Source organism: Pelodiscus sinensis, chromosome 10 (assembly GCF_052426305.1).
Source record: "Pelodiscus sinensis isolate ZL-2025 chromosome 10, ASM5242630v1, whole genome shotgun sequence".
Taxonomy (NCBI): domain Eukaryota; kingdom Metazoa; phylum Chordata; order Testudines; family Trionychidae; genus Pelodiscus; species Pelodiscus sinensis.
This window is the reverse complement of record NC_143061.1, coordinates 8,912,949-8,929,853: the sequence shown is the minus strand read 5'-3', so window position 1 is coordinate 8,929,853 and position 16,905 is coordinate 8,912,949. Positions and strand designations below refer to the sequence as shown.

Here is a 16,905-nt window from a genome sequence, read left to right as displayed (position 1 = left end):
TTATCCCACCAAGTTTCTGTGATGCCAACAATGTCATAATTGTACTTATTTATTAGCACTTCCAGTTCTTCCTGCTTATTACCCATACTTCTCACATTTGTGTATAGGCATCTAAGATACTGATGTGACCTTGCCTCCTAGTTTTGCCTTGATCCTCCTTTCTCTCTGCCCACGAGCAGCCAGGTTCTAGCTGCAGCTCCCTGCTTGCCCTGGTGACTGCCCAACTTTCCTGTCAATTTCATCGCTCCAGCATGTCGCCCTGCAATTGACAAAAATGACAGCCAATAGTGGATGTAAGTAACACAGTGGTCTGAATGGGCACTGCATTGTGCTAACTCCACTCACATGAGCCCATGTGGGTATAATTATTACATCAGTTAGTAGGGCTCTTACATTGGCAGGAGCAAGGCTGTAGTGCAGTGGTTCCCAAACTTTTCAGCATCACGCCCCTTTTTTGATTTTTGAGAAACCCTCATGCCCCTTCCCCCCCCCCCCCAAATAGTAGCAAAACTTGTTGAGCAAAAAATAAAAAAGGAACTGACCAGGGAAGCAAAACTTGTTGGGGGGGCTGGGTTGTCTCACGCGCCTCCCCCCCTCCTGGAATTTCTTCACCCCCCCCCCCCCGGGAGGCATGCCCCTCAGTTTGGGAACCCATGCAGTGTGTACACTGCCACAATTAGGCTGATATAAGATGCCTTATACTGAGCAAACTATAGTGTTCACCAAGCTTTAATTTAGACTTAGATTTCATTTTAAAAATACAGTTAGGTTCTTCTTTGCAGGGCCCAAACTGTGGTTCTGTTAAAAAGTGTGGGGGAGGGGGTCCCACGATACAACCTAACCTGTTTTTATGTGACTGAAACTATGTTTGCACTGCAAAAAGACCCCACCCAAACAAGATACCAGAGCTTTTTTTTTAACTCAAGATGGCTAACTCCAGTCAGCTCTCTCACTGTCAATCTTAGTGGAGACAAAGCAGAGGCAGTTTTTACCTCAATGTAGCTATTTAAGGTCAACCCCAAATGAGGGTTATACAGAAGAGTAAGCAGTAGAAAGAAAATACTCCACATGAGCACGGCTGTTACTGGAATCTTAACTTTTATATGGTCTGACTCTAGAATTGTGTGATTTTAAAGCCAAGAATTTTTAAGCAGTTTTACAAGCAGATGTGCATGTGAATAATTTGCACACTCACAATGAAGGAGAATGCAGAATTGGCCTTCATATGCAAATCTGACATTCTCTCTCATGGCTTGAACAAAGACCTGAACTGAATGGGCCATTATAAAACCTGCCTTCCTTATATTCAACACCCATCTGACATCAAAACCTAAGTATGGGACACTTCTAGGTCACTCAATTAGCCTCATTAGCACAGGCACTACAATTGACAGGTACTTCCCCCTTCCTTCTTTTTCTGTTATAAATTGGGAGGATCCCCCCGTTTTTCAACTCTGCTTGGAGGAAGTGGGTTTTGTCCACGAAAGCTCATGATACCATCTACACATATTGTTAGCCTTTACGGTGTTACTAGACTATTAGGGGTTTTTTTTAAGTTTTTCCTGTTACCAACTAACTTGGCTACCCTTCTGAAGCTATATATATATATATATATATTTGTTAGTCTCTGAAGTGCTACAGGACTACTTGTTTTTAATGATCAAGTAGACATCTGTAATCATGTGGAAGGAAGAATGAAGAGGAGTCCCTCTGAAGGACTGGTGGGGAATTAACTAAAAGGAAGAAACTGCAGGAATGAAGAACATGACAGAGTGAGAATAGCAGAAGACTGACTCACTGCTTTGGGAGCTAAAGTGATGAAATAACTGATTCAGTATCTGATAATGACTAACCAACCAACAGGTGGACTTGCTCATCAGCTGAGGATGGTTAAAAGGAAGACAGGGAGAGATAAGAGGAGAGGGGTAGGCTGAAAGGAAAAGACCAGAGACGCTGAGGTTCTCAGGGAGATGAGAGTTCTCCCTCCTTCTCCCCTGGATCTAGGAGATGTTGTGCGGAACAAGCACTTGTTTAGCATGTTGTAAATAACACATATGGTGTTAAACTTGCCAATGGCGCATGTGAGGACTCTGTATAATATGGAGTCCAGGGTGAGGGAACCTTCCCCTGTGGCAGGGAGTCTGAAGTTTCCTGGGAGATTCACAGCCTGATTCGCTCTGACCTGTCTCTGCACGGACATGAATATGCCACATCTGACTCAGGAGCTTTCGTTTTGGTTATAGGACTGAACAGAACTGTGAGAATGGAACAGGAGCATGTGTGAAAAATCTGCTCTCTGAGGCCTACCTAATGTTGCGGGTCTGGTGCTTTTAGGTGATGCTCGTTTGGGGGAGGATTCAGGATGCGGGGCAACAGGTTGGACCGGCCGAGTCTGCTTGGCTGCCAGCTTCTTCAAACTCGCTTGCCTCTTGTCAAACATTTCTTGCACATCTTCTAGTTTCTGTAGAACTTTTAGGGCATTGGCCTGCAGAAAGAAATGAGGAACAGATGTGTGTCACAAATGGACAGAGTTTGAGGATGGGATCTTTGCACCCAAAGCTCAGGCCTCATCTACACTAACCCCGGCTGTCGATCTAATTTACGCAACTTCAGCTACGTAAATAGCGTAGCTGAAGTCAACGTGCTTGCCGGGCATCTTGTGTGCAATAAGGTGAGCAGGGGCTGCTCTCCTGTCAACGCTGGCTACTCTCTTCAGCCTGGTGCAGTACAAGTGTCGACAGGAGAGCACTCAAAGATTGATTTATCATGTGTAAGCAGACACAATAAATCAGCGGCGGTGGATGTATCGCTGCAGCATGGATCACCAGTGTAGTGGAGACAAACCCTCAAACTAACATCATTGGTCAGGCTTTGTACTCCCACTCAGTACCTCCTCTACCCGATCCCTGACACAGGCTTTTGGGAACTCCTTGTGTGAGTAAAAACTACTCACATGCATAAAGGTCACTGTCCCAATTAATTTCCACATGTGTGACTGCTTTGCTATCCTAGATCTCCTTTCACATTTCTATCTGAACAGAAGCCATGAGAGACTATGTGAAGGGTGTTTTTTGAAATTCACTGCTGGTTTGGAGGAAGTTTAAATTGGCAGAGTAAACATTCAGCAAGCTTTACCTTTATTTCAGGGGTGAGAATCATGTCGAACTGGTTGTAGAATTCCTTTGGGTTTGACAACTGGTGTTCCTTAGAGGTTCCCAGGAATTTCTCTATGTCACTCAGCGCAGTTTCAGCTCCGTCTTGTGACTGGCACTTGTCTACAGCTTGAGAAGCTAAGAGGTAGATTCCAGCTTCACACCACTGGCTTGCCTTTAAAAAAAACAAACAGAGCCATTAGGACTTTGTAACAATGGTACAGTATGAGGCTTCAGTCCCTTATAGATTTGCTGCTGCTTCTTGCCCACTCTTTGAACAGAAATAACACTCTTCAATACAGGTTGCACCTCTCTAAACTGGGACTCTCTGGTCCAGCAACTTCCAGATCATGGATGTTCCAGGACCAGATAGTCCCAGTGGCAGGATGGTGGCTGGGAATCCGGAGGGGCTGGCAGGACAGCGGGACCGGGAAGCCTGGTGGAGCTGGTAGGGCAAGATGGGGGGGTCAGCCAGTAGGCTGGTACTCAGGCCAGGCCTGGGAAGAATGATGCTGGTGGAAGACGAAGGGGGCAGGGACAGAAATGACCTCCCCTGATCCAGCAAAATCCCTCATCCAGGTCTGGTCAGGTCCCAAGAGTGCCTGGCCACAGGGAAGTCCAACAAGTACAATCAACATGCCCATGTTGATACAGAGTCAAGGCTGTAAGCCGTTCTCAAGATGCAGTGTGCAATAGCAACAAGGAACTATAATAAATTCGATTAGGCAAAATATGACCCAGAGTAACCCCACTGACTCAGCACTGTGCTTCAATGGAATTGCATGTCATCACAGAATCCGACTCACTGTATTGAATTTAAACAAAAGCAAGGAAGTCCAGGGTCTGTCATTAATCCACTCTGCTCTGCCTCCTCTTTGGAGGGGGTCTCAGGACAGTTCCTTCAGCAGCCCACCTTCACAACAGGCAGGGCAGAGGATAAATGGACACTCAACTCTGATTCCATCCTTACCTGTTTTAAACGATTGATCTACAGATTATTTTATTTTTTAAAATAATTCACTTGCCTTCCACTTTGTAAACAGAACAACATTAAAAAATTAGATTTTGGGGGGAGTAGCTAGCTGAAAAAGCGTCTGGGAAACTGTAAATATGCTAGTCCTGCAAAAACACTTAAGTTAATGTGCAAAAGGAAAAAAAAACTGCACTGGGTCTGAACTTTAAAAACAACAAGCAGTCCTGTGGCACATTACAGACTAACAAAGAATCATGAGCTTTCGTGGGTAAAACCCACTTCCTCAGATGAGTTGGAGTGGAAATACAGAATCCAAGATACAGTAAACTTCCGATAATCCGACACCTTTAGGAGCCAGGGGGTGCCGGATTATCAGACATGCCGGACTATCAGAAGGGGGGGGCTATGAGGGGTCTGGAGTGGGGTGGGGGGATGCTACCCCAGACCCCTTCATAGCCCCTCCCTTCTGATAGTCCGGCTCTGCCCCAGGAGTCCCCGATTCAGCCGCTGCTGGTCAGTTTCAGCAGCGGCTGAATCGGGGATGCCTGCAGCAGAGCAGCTGGAGTGCTGCCAGGTTGGTCCGGTAGCGCCGACCCTTGGTGCCGCGAGACCAACCCGGCAGCACCCTAGTTGCTCTTGGGGACGCCTGGGGCAGAGCAGCTGGGGTGCTGACGGGTTGGTCCCTCAGCACCGCTCCTCGGCGCTACTGGACCAACCCAGCAGCACCCCAGCTTCTCTGCCCCAGGTGTCCCCAAGTCAGCCGCTGCAGAAACTGATCAGCGGCTGACTCCAGAAAGCCAGAGGCAGAGCTGCTCTGCCCCGGGCTTCCTGGAGTCAGCCCTGGTCAGTTTCAGCAGCGGCTGAATCGGGATACCTGGGACAGAGCAGCTGGGGCGCTGCTGGGTTGGTCTGGTAGCGCCAAACCTCGGCGCTGCGGGGACCAACCCAGCAGCACCCCAGCTGCTCTGTCCCAGGTGTACCCAAGTCAGCTGCTGCTGAAACTGACCTGCGGCTGATTCCAGGAAGCTGGGGCAGAGCAGCTCTGTCTTGGGCTTCCTGGAGTCAGCCGCTGGTCAATTTCAGCAGCGGCTGAATCCGGGACAGCTGGGGTGCTGCCGGGTTGGTCCCACAGCCCCGAGGGGCAGTGCTACTGGACCTACCTGGCAGCACTTCAGCTGTTCTGCCCCCAGCTTCCCGGATTCAGCGCTGGTCAGTTCTAGCAGCGGCTGAATTGGGGAAGCTGGGGGCAGAGCAGCTCCAATGGTCCAGCTGCCCGGAGCACTTCCGGGTTCCTGATGGTGCTGGACCATCAGGAGTGCCGGACCGTCAGATGCCGGACCATCGGAGTTTTACTGTATATATAACAGCAAAAACAGTTCCCTGGCAATTGTAGGCCCCTTGCTAGTGAAGCTAATAAAGTAGGCTGGATGTGTGCCAAGTTTCAAGCCAAACTGATTTTAAAAGCAAGGGGGGAGGGGTGGAGTATCAAAAGTTTGCATCATAAAGTCACGGCTTCAACAGTTAAACCTTCATAGGCTGGTAAATTGAACCGTTTCTTGTGACGTCAGATTGCGTCCTGTAACTCTCTGAGCAGTTCTATTGTGCGTGTTGCTTGCTATGCCTAGAAAAACAGCTTGAAGCAGCCAGACTTACTCTCCCATATGATGAGTCACTGGGAGCTAAGAAAGCTGGACATTTGTCAAGATCCAGCCTGCAGCTTGTACACAAAGCCGTGAAGAGGACAGCTTTTTTTTTTCTTGATAGCAGTGACTGATGCGAATACGGTAACAAGCTGATACAGTAGGTGGCCTCTGCTGCCTGAGGGGTTTCCATTCACCTTGAACAAATCATCCATGAAGCCATAGACTGGATTTGCCACGCACAGTGCTTATCCAGGGGTTATTCCCATGCTGCAGGACACAGGCCTACGTGCAATGCTGCCTCAGCAGCTTCTTGTTCTGGCACTTCTCTGGGGTTCGGCGTGGCCTGGCATGCCCACATGTAACTGGCTAAGGGATGGTAGAAGCTGAGCAGGAGGAGAAGTTCCCAGCACGAATATTTGTCGCTTTTCCTCCGGAATCTCTTTCCAGATGAAGCCTCGAGCTGCTGGTGGCAACCTCTTTGTCTGCATTCCCAAGAGCAACTCGCTGCACTAATCCTCCATAAATCACCTGCCCACGTAACTTCCACATGCAGACCTCAAAGCCCGTTACAAAGGGGAGACCCAGGGCTCAGAGGGGTTAAGCGATGGGCCCAAAGCCACGCGGGGAAGAGCTGGAAAGGGAATCCAGATGTCCTGTCACCCAGCATTGGGTCAATCCCTCTGACCACAGCTGTCCTCATCAATCAGAAACGGGCATAGCCTTGAGTCTACGAATGCTCTGAACCCGAGGCCAGATCCTCAAACAATCTCTAAATTCACTGCCCATGGGCAGTGGGGATCATAGGCAGGGGGCGGCACAGCCTTCCCAAACCGCCTCACCTAGCCCCGCCTGTGCGCCTACGGAGTCCCCCAGACCCAGTCCCTCAGCCTGCTGTTGTGATGCCAGAGGCTGAGGCAGGCAAGTTGGAGACTCTGGCTGTCTAGTGCTGGGGTTGGTGGCTCGGCTATGGGGTGGGGAGGCCTTGCTGGTCAAGGGTGTGGGCGGCTTGGCCCCAGTGCTGTGCCAGCTCTCCAGACCTTCAGAGCGAGGGCAGGCTGCAGCCGTGTCACCCACCAGCTTTCCAGGGCTGGGGGAGGCCATGGCTGTGCTGCATTGGCTCTCCAGTGCTCTTTTTCCCTTCACCCACTTATTGTCTCTCTGCAATGTATACAGTAAAACTTTCAGCTATACCTTAACCAATCATTCTACTGAAATTTAACAAAACAATCTTAACCTGTTGCAATATGATTATATAGCCAGTTTTATCCTGCCACCTTAATTGGTTTACACCCAGAAAAATTAATTATATAGGAGACAGAAACAAAGAACCCGACAGAAATCATACAGATAAACAATAGAGAGATGGGGAATACAGGCAGTCCCCGGGTTACATGGATCCGACTTACATCGTATCCCTACTTACAAACGGGGTGAGACAACCCCGCACTAGCTGCTTCCCCCCAGCAGACCAGGGAGACGCGAAGCTAGCACCCCCCCCCCCCCAGCAGACTAGGGAGACATGGAGCGGCTTCTCTCAGCAGACACCTCAGCTTGAGAATAAAGGCCTGAGGGAAGCGAGGTGTGGGAGAATAAAACTGAGCTCTGGAGAAATGTTGGGCTAGAGTTTCCCCTACAATATGTACCAGTTCCGACTTACATACAAATTCAACTTAAGAACAAACCTACAGTCCCTATCTTGTATGTAACCCGGGGACTTCCTGTACTACCTCCAGAGGTGGGACTTCTTGTGGCAGGGGACGTGGCTAATAGGGGCCAGAGGGTGTGGCTAATGTATCCCTAATTTTCATTCCCTCTCCCCTTTCTGAGGCTGGCACCACAGCTCTTTTGCCCCAGCTGTGTATAGTTGCTGATTGGGGCAAAGTAAGGAAGATGCTTTTCTCTAACCCCAGATATGTGATCTTTTCACCCATTGTTTTTTCACTGTGCTTTACCAGTGCTTTCCAACAGGAAGACTTGCTCACCTTGTCTAACTGCTTATGCAGCTCGAGGGACTTTCTCAAAATATCGTATTTCTTCTTGGTCTCATTGGCAAAGTCATCGCAGATACGCCTGAGTTCAACACACTTGGGCCGGATGGAGTCCACTGCATAATGGTTGTTTTGGATGAGTTGGTCTCCATGCAGAGCTAGTGACTGGGCCTTTTCCAAAGGTTCCTGTGCAATTAACATGAAGCAACGAGAAGCCGTCACACCCAAGAAGATAAGCCAGGTCTAGGTGACTCTATAGTTTCTGCTAAAGACTAGAATGGCAGCGGGGGTCATTCTTTCCACTGAGACCTGGTATTGTTTTATACTTGCCTTGAAGTCTGACTTCACGAACATTGAGATAGGTTTATTTTAATTGCCTTACAGGTGTGTAGCTGATTCTGTAGGCTAACTCCCGGAGTAAGGCTAAGAGACTCTCAGTTGGGGTCATTTATAAAATACCCGCCGACTTTCTAATGTGTCAGGGGTGCTCCCACATAGCGCTGCCCCAGGCCCTGTCCCCCAGTGCATCCCTTCCCCAAGGTCCCACTCTACTCTGTCTTTTCCCATCTCACCCCTACCTCTTCCCACCACTACTCCACCCCCTCCCTGAGCATGCCTCACCATCTTCCACCCCCCACCTCCTGCATGCCACAGAACAGCTGATTGCAGTGGGTGGGAAGTGCTTGGGGGGAGGGAGATGCTGATCGGTGGTGCTGCCAGTGAGCAGAAGATGCTGGGGGAGGGGAAAGCATTGCTAGGGAGGCTGCCAGATGATGCCAGACACCCACCTTTTTCTTTTCCATGGGTACTCCAGCCTTGGAATGCCCATGAAATCAGCACCTGTGATTATGCCTTCTTCTCCCTCTTCACTGTGTACATTACGCCAATTTAGACTCACTGGGCTATGCTCAGAAGTGATGTTTAAGAGATCAAAGTTATACATCAGTAAGGCCATATCTTCACTCCAGGGAAGATTGATGCTGCTGTGATTGATCTTCTGGAGTTTGATTTAGTGGGTCTAGTAAAGACCCGCTAAATCAAACTCAGAGTGTGGCAGCAGCTGGTACTTTTGCTCCTGTGAGGAGTAAGGGAAGCCAATGGGAGCATTTGCTCCCATATAATTCCACTGTGGGGATGGTGGGCAAACTCGAATCAAAGTACGCTGAATCCAGCTACATAAGTATTGTAGCTGGAGTTGCAGATACTAATTTGACTTTCTCCTTTAGTGTAGACCTTACCTAAGTATATATGGTGTCTAAGTGATGATCATAAATTACATACTGAGGAAGAAGATTCAAGCTATGCCAGTTTGGATTAATTTAGATTTAAATGGTAGAACGGAGAAGAAAATCTAAGTCTACTGAGTCTCAGCTGTATGCTTTTTCAGACACAAGATCATCTTGAGCTTTTGCAGCTGTTCATGTGAATTTGATGTGATTTAACTAATTTATTTGTTTGCTGTTTCCTAATGACAACAGACCAACTGATCATCACAGCTGACTGACAGAGATGTAGGACTGAAGAAGAAAGGTTGTTGAATCCCTTGCTGGAAATAGCTGCTCAGACAACACTGACTTGTGGTAAAACTACATGTAAAGATGTCAAACCGGAGAATCTTTCAAAAGTTGCTCACTCTGTGCTTTCAAGTTCCAAGAGATGAACCCGAACCAGAGCCCAGATCCAACCCCCACCCCAATTCCAAAAGCCCTTTTTGCAAGTGGCCTCCGTCTTTATTATGGACCACATCAAACTGCCAGATCTTAACACCCCAGGAGGTTGGACTAGTAGACATCTGAATCCAGATTTTGAAAGGCTGGGCTCATGTAACTGCATCAGCACAAGACAATTAAGTGTGGTGTGTGGACACATTCTACAAGGGACTAACACTTGCAATCTACAAGAACTGAAATACAAAGTCCAATAAAGTACAAACCTGTCCTTTCTCGTCCAGTTGTTTCTGTTCCTTTAGGAGATGCTCCACGCGAGCCACGCTGTCGCCAATGTCATTGAAACCAGCTTGCGCTTCCATCAAATTATCCAGTTCCAGTTTTACCTACAAGAAACACACACACCTCAGGCTGTAGCAAATCCACAGCCTCTTAGGGCAGTGTTTCTTAAACTTTTTAAGACTGAGGAACACCAAACAATAATTTTTTTTTAATGAGGAACACCAGGGATTTTTTGTTGAGAAGAAAGAAAAAAGGGGAAAAAAAGGTTGGAAAGAAAGTTATTGAGAAAAAAAAAAAAGTCACCTGCCCCTTTAAGAGTGGCCATTTTGAACTCTCTTGTTCTCCACGGTACACCGGTGTGCCGTGGAACACAGTTTAAGAAACACTGTCCTAGGGCATTATGGCTGTCACTATGTTGTTCACCAGAGCACTAAGGACTCCCTAGTGATAGCAGTGGCAGAATTCACACCTCCTGCTTCACAAGCACCCGCCCCTGTACGCAATTCTTATTCCATCCAAGAAGTAGAGGATGGTGGAGGACACACTAGCCAGTTGGTTGTGCTACATTTCCATGTTACTCACTCATTTACCAAGAGGCACAAGGGGCCTCTAGGACAGAGCAGCCTCCACATGAGGCTCGTTTACATGGCTTCTACTGAATGAGCCAGATGGAAATGTTCCTTTGGATCAGGCAATGCAGCGTCATTTTGAGTGTCTGTGCTAACCCCTTGGAAACTAGATCTGTTCATTCCCTCCCCGCAATTTTTACCAAAATTGAAGTTTTCTTGCCCGCTCCATTGGGACGCACACTCAGTCCGATCTCTGGCTGAGGAACTCTGGTGACTGAGGACATCCGCCTCTAGCCTATGGCCAACATTTGGCAGAGATGGATCCAGCCTTAGAATGCTGGGGTGTTTCATGGGATGATTGGGGTCTTTAATCAACCTACTCCTGGAATGTTCAGTGTGTGTTAAAAGCAGGGGTGCTTGGCAGGCTTTTGCTGAATGGGGGATCTGAAACCCCTCTTTCAGTGCACTAGATTAACGAGTGGCTTGTATGCCAGGAGTGGGCAAAAGGGCACCCACAGGCCAGATTCAGCCAGCCAAATGGGTTGAGCCCGCGGAGGCCCTGCCACTCCCCCACCCCCAGGCCAATAAGGGCCTAAGGGTGGTGGAAGCACACAAAGTTTTCTCTGCCCTGCCAGGAGCATGTAGCACTTTGAAGTGCCGCATGCTCCTGGCAGGGCGGGAGGAGATTTCACATGCTCCCCCGTCCCCAAACCCTGATTGCCCTGGGGGCAGGAGGAGAGCACAAAGTTTCCTCCACCCTACCCCCGCCCTGACCTGGGGGTGGGGGAGTGTGTGAAGCCTCTTCCCGCCCTGCCAATGGCATGGGTACTTAGTGGGAAAGGGGGGGGGGGGAGTAAGGGCTTCTCCACCCCCAGACCAATCATGGTCTGTGGGTGGGGAAGCCCAGAAGCATCCTGGCCCCGCCTCTTCTATTTTAGGCCCTGCCTCTTCTGGGCCAAAAATTAATGCCCATCCCTGTTGTGTGCAGTGGTAGAAGTCATATGCAATGAACAGGCAAACATAGTCTTCTCCCATCTGTATGTGCTAGAGGTGCTTGCACCCTTCCTTAGACTGATTCCTCCTCCCCTACCAGCCCCTGTGTGACAAAGTGGGGATTGTATTCGCTCTGTTCACTCTGTTATGTTGCATGTGATTTCTACTGTTCTGTAGTCACTCTGGGTGTGTGCCTCAGTTCATTTGCCAGATGCTTTACTGGGCTGGGTCCACTCACATTTAAGGGTGTGCAACTATAAGTGACTCATGGTAACATGCCTGGGAGGTGCACTGCCCTCCTAATCCCCTCCCCCCAATTTTAATTGCTAAATGGGGTGCCCCGCATTCCCCCTCCCTGCCCCTCCTTCCCACTGCAGGCATCAGTCACCACTGTGTGGAACATAAGGATTCTGCATTAAACCATCTCTAGTTGTGCAAATAAAACCTGACTCAAAGCCTATTGAAGTCCATAGAAATAATTCTATGGACTTCAACGGGCTTTGTATCATCTCCTTATCAAAAGTAAATTCCTTCTAGGTGCTAACACTTTGCATGAGGCTACCCAATGATTCTACTAAGTAGTAATGTTGGGAAGGCCAGGTCTTTCACAGGATTCAGAAAAGAGCTGGATAAATTCATGGATGATAGGTCCATCGATTACTATTAGCCAGGATGATGTCCCTAGCCTCAGAAACTGGGAATGGGCAAAAGGAGGCTCACTTGGCCCAGGTCAAGTTATTCAAAATAACCCTCCTTATTCTGAAATAAGTAGAGCGTCTAAACTACCGGGCTAGTGATTTCGAAATCTGACCTCCTGTTTTCCTTGGGGAATAAGCTTATTTCAAAATCGTTATTTGGGGAGTTGTTATTTCAAATTTAATTATTTTGAAATAATTTCCTACCGTAGCCATGCCCTTAGTGATTACCTGTTCTGTTCATCCCCTCTAGGGCACCTGGCTCTGGCCACTGCCAGAAGACAGGACATTGGGCTAGATGGTCTGACCCAGCCTGGCCGTTTTTATGTTCTTAAGTGGGCTCTTCCTGTCCCTGTATCTCTCTATTCTTTCTTTCTTATGGTGGCTTCGTGAGATACCATGTGACATGTGATCTCTGGGTGGGAGTTTCATTTTAGAATATGTGATTCTTGTTTCATTGTACAGATGTCTTTTTTTTTTTGATGAACAATGATTAGAAGAGCGATCTGGAGACGTTTGAGACTATTTACCAGAAAGGAAAGTCTATATTAAAGAAATAAGTAAAATACCTCTCTGAAATCGTGTTCAAAGTGTCGCAGCTGCAGGCACTGTTCTAGTTTTAGGTGATGTTTGGACCAGAATTGATCAAAGGCTTTTTCTGTTTCATCCAGCTGAGCCAATAACCTGTTAAGAAATTAATTGGAGAGTGAAAATCACTTGACATTTATGACTCCGTTGTAGGTTACTTAGCTAGCTATGCAGAGAACGTGTCATTCAGCCAGGTGATTTAGGGATTACAGAAGGGTCCTCGAAGCAGAGCAGAAGTGTTGGTGACTCTTCACCACATGTATGAGGCAGAGCTGGATGCCACAATGACTCTGCTAATGCAGAGGTGGACGGGAGTTTTGCAGTGGGCCAGAGGAGGGGGGCTCACCAATGAGTTAGTGATTACACGGAACCAGCTGCAATCCCTCTTGCTGCAAAGCTGTTCCACGCACAGCAGGTTGGCTTAGGGGGATGAATTCTCTCCTTGCCCGTTTCCACTTAGTTCTTCAACAAAGTGAATTTATTCCACCGTTGTGCAACGTGTGTACATTTCACTCATGCATCTATAGCTTATCATTCCAGACTGGCCCATCAAGTCCAGTATCCCACCAGTGGCAGGGAACTATTCCAAGGCAGGACCTGGAGGTTAACCTGCCTGGTCAGTTGTGCAATGCCGTAGTGAGGAGTGGTGTGGAAAACGTCCTTCCCCCGATGCAGTTAACTGATGCTCTAAGCCTGCAACTTGCCCCCTATTTTAGCACAACACTATCTCATTGTAAATGTGCTCTGCTTGTATATTATTGTTCTTTTGACTTTTACAGCAAGTGCCTGTCATTTCCAAAGGTTGGTTGTTGACTGCACTAACAACTTGAGCAGTGAGCAGAAGTCAGTTGAAAACAGGGGAGCCGACAGCCTGCACGGGCATCTGGGCAAGGTGGGGGACGTGACTCTGTGACCACAGAAGGGGCGGGGCCTTAGGTGGAAGGAGTGGAGCCTTTGGTGAAAGGGGAGGGGCTAAAGGCAAATTAAAAGGGCCCCGGCCTCCGGCCTCCGGCCACCATCACCGAAGCAGTAGCCAAGAGCCCCAGCCCCCCACCATCAGCAGGCCTGGTTGAAAACCTCCTCACCATCTTTAGCTCATAGCCCAGCATAAGCCAGTTGTTTAAAAGTCACACTGAAGGAGGCTTGAGACAACAATCAGCAACAGTGAGGCAGGACAGCTGCAAACCAAGGTAGAGCCATTCGTACCTGATCATCCCGCGCAAGTCAGTGCCAGTTCCACCAGAAGCTTTGTGGGATAAACTGAAACGCAAGGACACACGTTCTATGCCTCGTTCTATCCCCTCTCCAAAGCAGGATGCGTTTCCCGCAGGCGTCGTTTGACTCTGTGCTCTGGCTCATGGTCTCAGAACACAGTCCCTCTGCTGCACCAAAACCGGAGCATCGCTGGCATTTCACACTACTTGCTAGTTTCCAGGGCCGGGCCAGCCCAGCCTTGACAATGTTGGTCCATCCTAACTATTCCCTTTGGGAGGGAACTGGGACATCTCCATCTTGACTGCAGCTGCGGATGAGGCACATTGCAGAGTCTTCCTTACCCCATGTGATGCTGTACAGAAGGGAAGGTGACCATCTACACTAATAAGGTCACCACTTTCAAAACTGTAATAAATCTTGTGCAAAGTATGCCTTGTAAGGTATTGCTGGAAAAGTTGTAAACTGCTGAGTATTATTATCCTATTTAGATGTGTGTCATCACTGTCTGTGACGTTACAAAACTTTGCTACATATTTGTAACTCAAACTTGTTGCGAGTCTGGTAAACACCCACAGGTTAGCCCTTCAGGAATAGCAAAAAGAGCTGAGAATGTGAGCCTCTGTATGGCTACGTCTACACTTAGAAAAAATGAGGAAGAACGGCTCTTGCGCAAGAGGGGGGTTTTACGCAAAAAAGAGCCTTTTGTGCAAAAACAGCCTCTAATTAATTATGCAAATGAAGCATGGCAATATGTTAATCCGCACTTCATTTGCATAGGCTTTTATTCAAGAGAGATGCAGTGTAGTCGTAGCCTATGTCATTTTGGAGCTAGCCTAAGCAGTACACGTTTAAATTAGATTTACACATTTAAATTTACCTGGAATGTAACTCACCAGCTTTAAACCTCTGAATAACTCTTATTTCTTTTTTTTTTTTTTTGCTAATAAAGTTTACTTAGTTACTGAAGTAACTAGCTGCTTGTGTTGCCTTTGGTCAGATCCTGACCTGGGGTGAGTGACCAATCCTTTGGGATTGGAAGAACCTAATGCCTGGTGATTTTTGTTGCAATAATCTTTCATCACAGAAGTCCAGTTTGCCTGGGTGATAACAAAGGCTGGAGTACCCCAGGGGATTGCAGGTGCCTTCCTGGTGAGCTAGTACAGTGGACCAGCAACATATTTGTTGCTGGCTTGGTTAAATCTAATAACAGAATATGCCACCAGTTTGGGAGCACCTGCCCAGCTGTGGCAATCTGACCTGCAATGTCTCTCTCAGCTGCAACCCTTTCCAGATACAGATGACCAGAGTTCCCTCTAAGATGTGCAGCAGCACAGGCCTACAGCTGCTTAATCATCCCCGCCCAACCAGTCAGCTCCATGCACTGAGCCCTGACTAGGCGGGGCTGATTAAGCAGCTTAGAGGGAACACTGCAGGTGGCACCTATGTTTAAGATGAGCTCCTCTATCTGCTGATTGCTTCCACTGGCACACACATGCACATTGGGTGCGTCTAGACTGGCAAAAACTTGCCACCTGTCTACACTGGCCGCGAGAATTTGCGCAAGAACACTGACTTTGTAATGTACGAAATCAGTGCTTCTTGCGCAAATACTTCGATGCTTCCGCTCAGGCATAAGCCCTCTTGCGCAAGAATACTTGTGCAAGAGGGCCAGTGTAGACAGGAACATTAATTTCTTGCACAAGAAAGCCCGATGGCTAAAATGCCCGATGGCTAAAAGCTAATCTTTTGCGCAAAGGCACATGCCAGTATAGACGCTCTCTTGCACAAATATGTTTAATGGAAAAACTTTTCCGTTAAACGTATTTGCGCAAAATCATGCCAGTCTAGACGCAGCCATTATGTTTTAACATGCATGTAGGTGCCTGCAGTGTATTTTAGGCATCACCCACCTGGATTAGGAGAGTTGGAAAAGGCATGAGGAGGAGAGTAAAATTGCACATTAACTCTTGGACCTTGTAGTCAATAACCTCACCAAATAGGACCAAGGAGGCTCAAGGTGTCTTTTGGAACTGGCCTTGTTAATTTCAGCAATTAATGGCTCCTACCTAGACCTTCCTCACACAGAACATGCAGTAGCATATTCCACTACACTAATGGTGAATGAATGGTTACAGGAACACTACCTAAAAGGAATGATTCAAATTAGGATTGAAATCACAATTGCATTTTTTCAGCAGGTCAGTTAGCCCCCTGGAGGATGCAATCCCACAGCACCCACCTTTCTACCGTAGCAACATTTTCCAGCTCATCTGGACTGAGTTTGCTGGTGGAGCTCCGCGTGACCGGCTCTCTTATACATGTCAGGAGGGTGGCCCCTTGCTTCACAGCCAGCTTCAGCTCATCCTGCAGAGAGACGAGCAAACACAGACACCAGTTCAAATAAGGTTTTCCCAAATCCCAGTTAAGTTGTTTTTATCTCTCGTAACGGAGACACACTGCCATTGCCAGCGGAGGGTATTTTTGTAGGGGTCGGACTTTGTAACAATATAGGGGTGGCTTGTCAAGGAAGCTGCATTTAGAGGCTTGCATAGAAATGAAAAGATGCAAATCAGGGACAATAATGATTTGGATGTCTCTTGAGGGACAGAATAACTGGTGTTTTCTGGGTCTGTGACTAGCCAAAATTCTCCTTCAGTCATAGAGTTTAAGGCCAGAAGGGACCAGTACATTCTCTCATCTGTCTTCCTGTATATCACAGGCATCCAACATCACCTAGCAGCAACCCCATGCTAAGCCCACCCACCAGAATTAGACTGATGCTCACAGGAGACTAAGTTATTGTGTGCCACAGGCAGAGAATAGGCAGGACTGAGGAGCATCCACAGTGCTCCAGACCCCCCACAATGGCATGGAAATAAGTAAATGAGAAATATCTAGATAATCCTGGCAAGTGATCCATACTGCAGAGCAAAGCAGAGCCTCCCTCCACCCCAAGATCACTGCCAATCTGACCTGGGAAAAAATTCCTTCTTAACCTCACATATGGCAACCATAGGGTTAGTTATGACTGCTAACCTTTCGCATCTTTACAAACTGTTGTTATCCCAAGTAAACAACAGGTCTCACCTTCCTCTGCACCAACTATTTTGCCTATTTATAAGCAATGAAATAGCTATAAA

The 16,905-nt window shown here is 47.8% G+C and overlaps 1 protein-coding gene across 6 annotated transcripts in view; it reads right to left on the bottom strand.

Moving 5' to 3' along the window:
- MCF2L2 (MCF.2 cell line derived transforming sequence-like 2) overlaps positions 1-16,905 on the bottom strand; it is a 317,180-nt gene that overhangs the window by 174,813 nt on the left and 125,462 nt on the right. For all 6 annotated transcript variants that reach the window (XM_075938060.2, XM_075938055.2, XM_075938058.2 and 3 more), the window contains exons 8-13: positions 16,005-16,129; positions 12,532-12,646; positions 9,690-9,809; positions 7,751-7,942; positions 3,136-3,327; positions 2,308-2,485 (exon numbers count right to left, since the gene is read on the bottom strand). In XM_075938060.2, the coding sequence (XP_075794175.1) occupies positions 2,308-2,485; positions 3,136-3,327; positions 7,751-7,942; positions 9,690-9,809; positions 12,532-12,646; positions 16,005-16,129 (922 nt within the window). The remainder of the gene's footprint in view (positions 1-2,307; positions 2,486-3,135; positions 3,328-7,750; positions 7,943-9,689; positions 9,810-12,531; positions 12,647-16,004; positions 16,130-16,905) is intronic.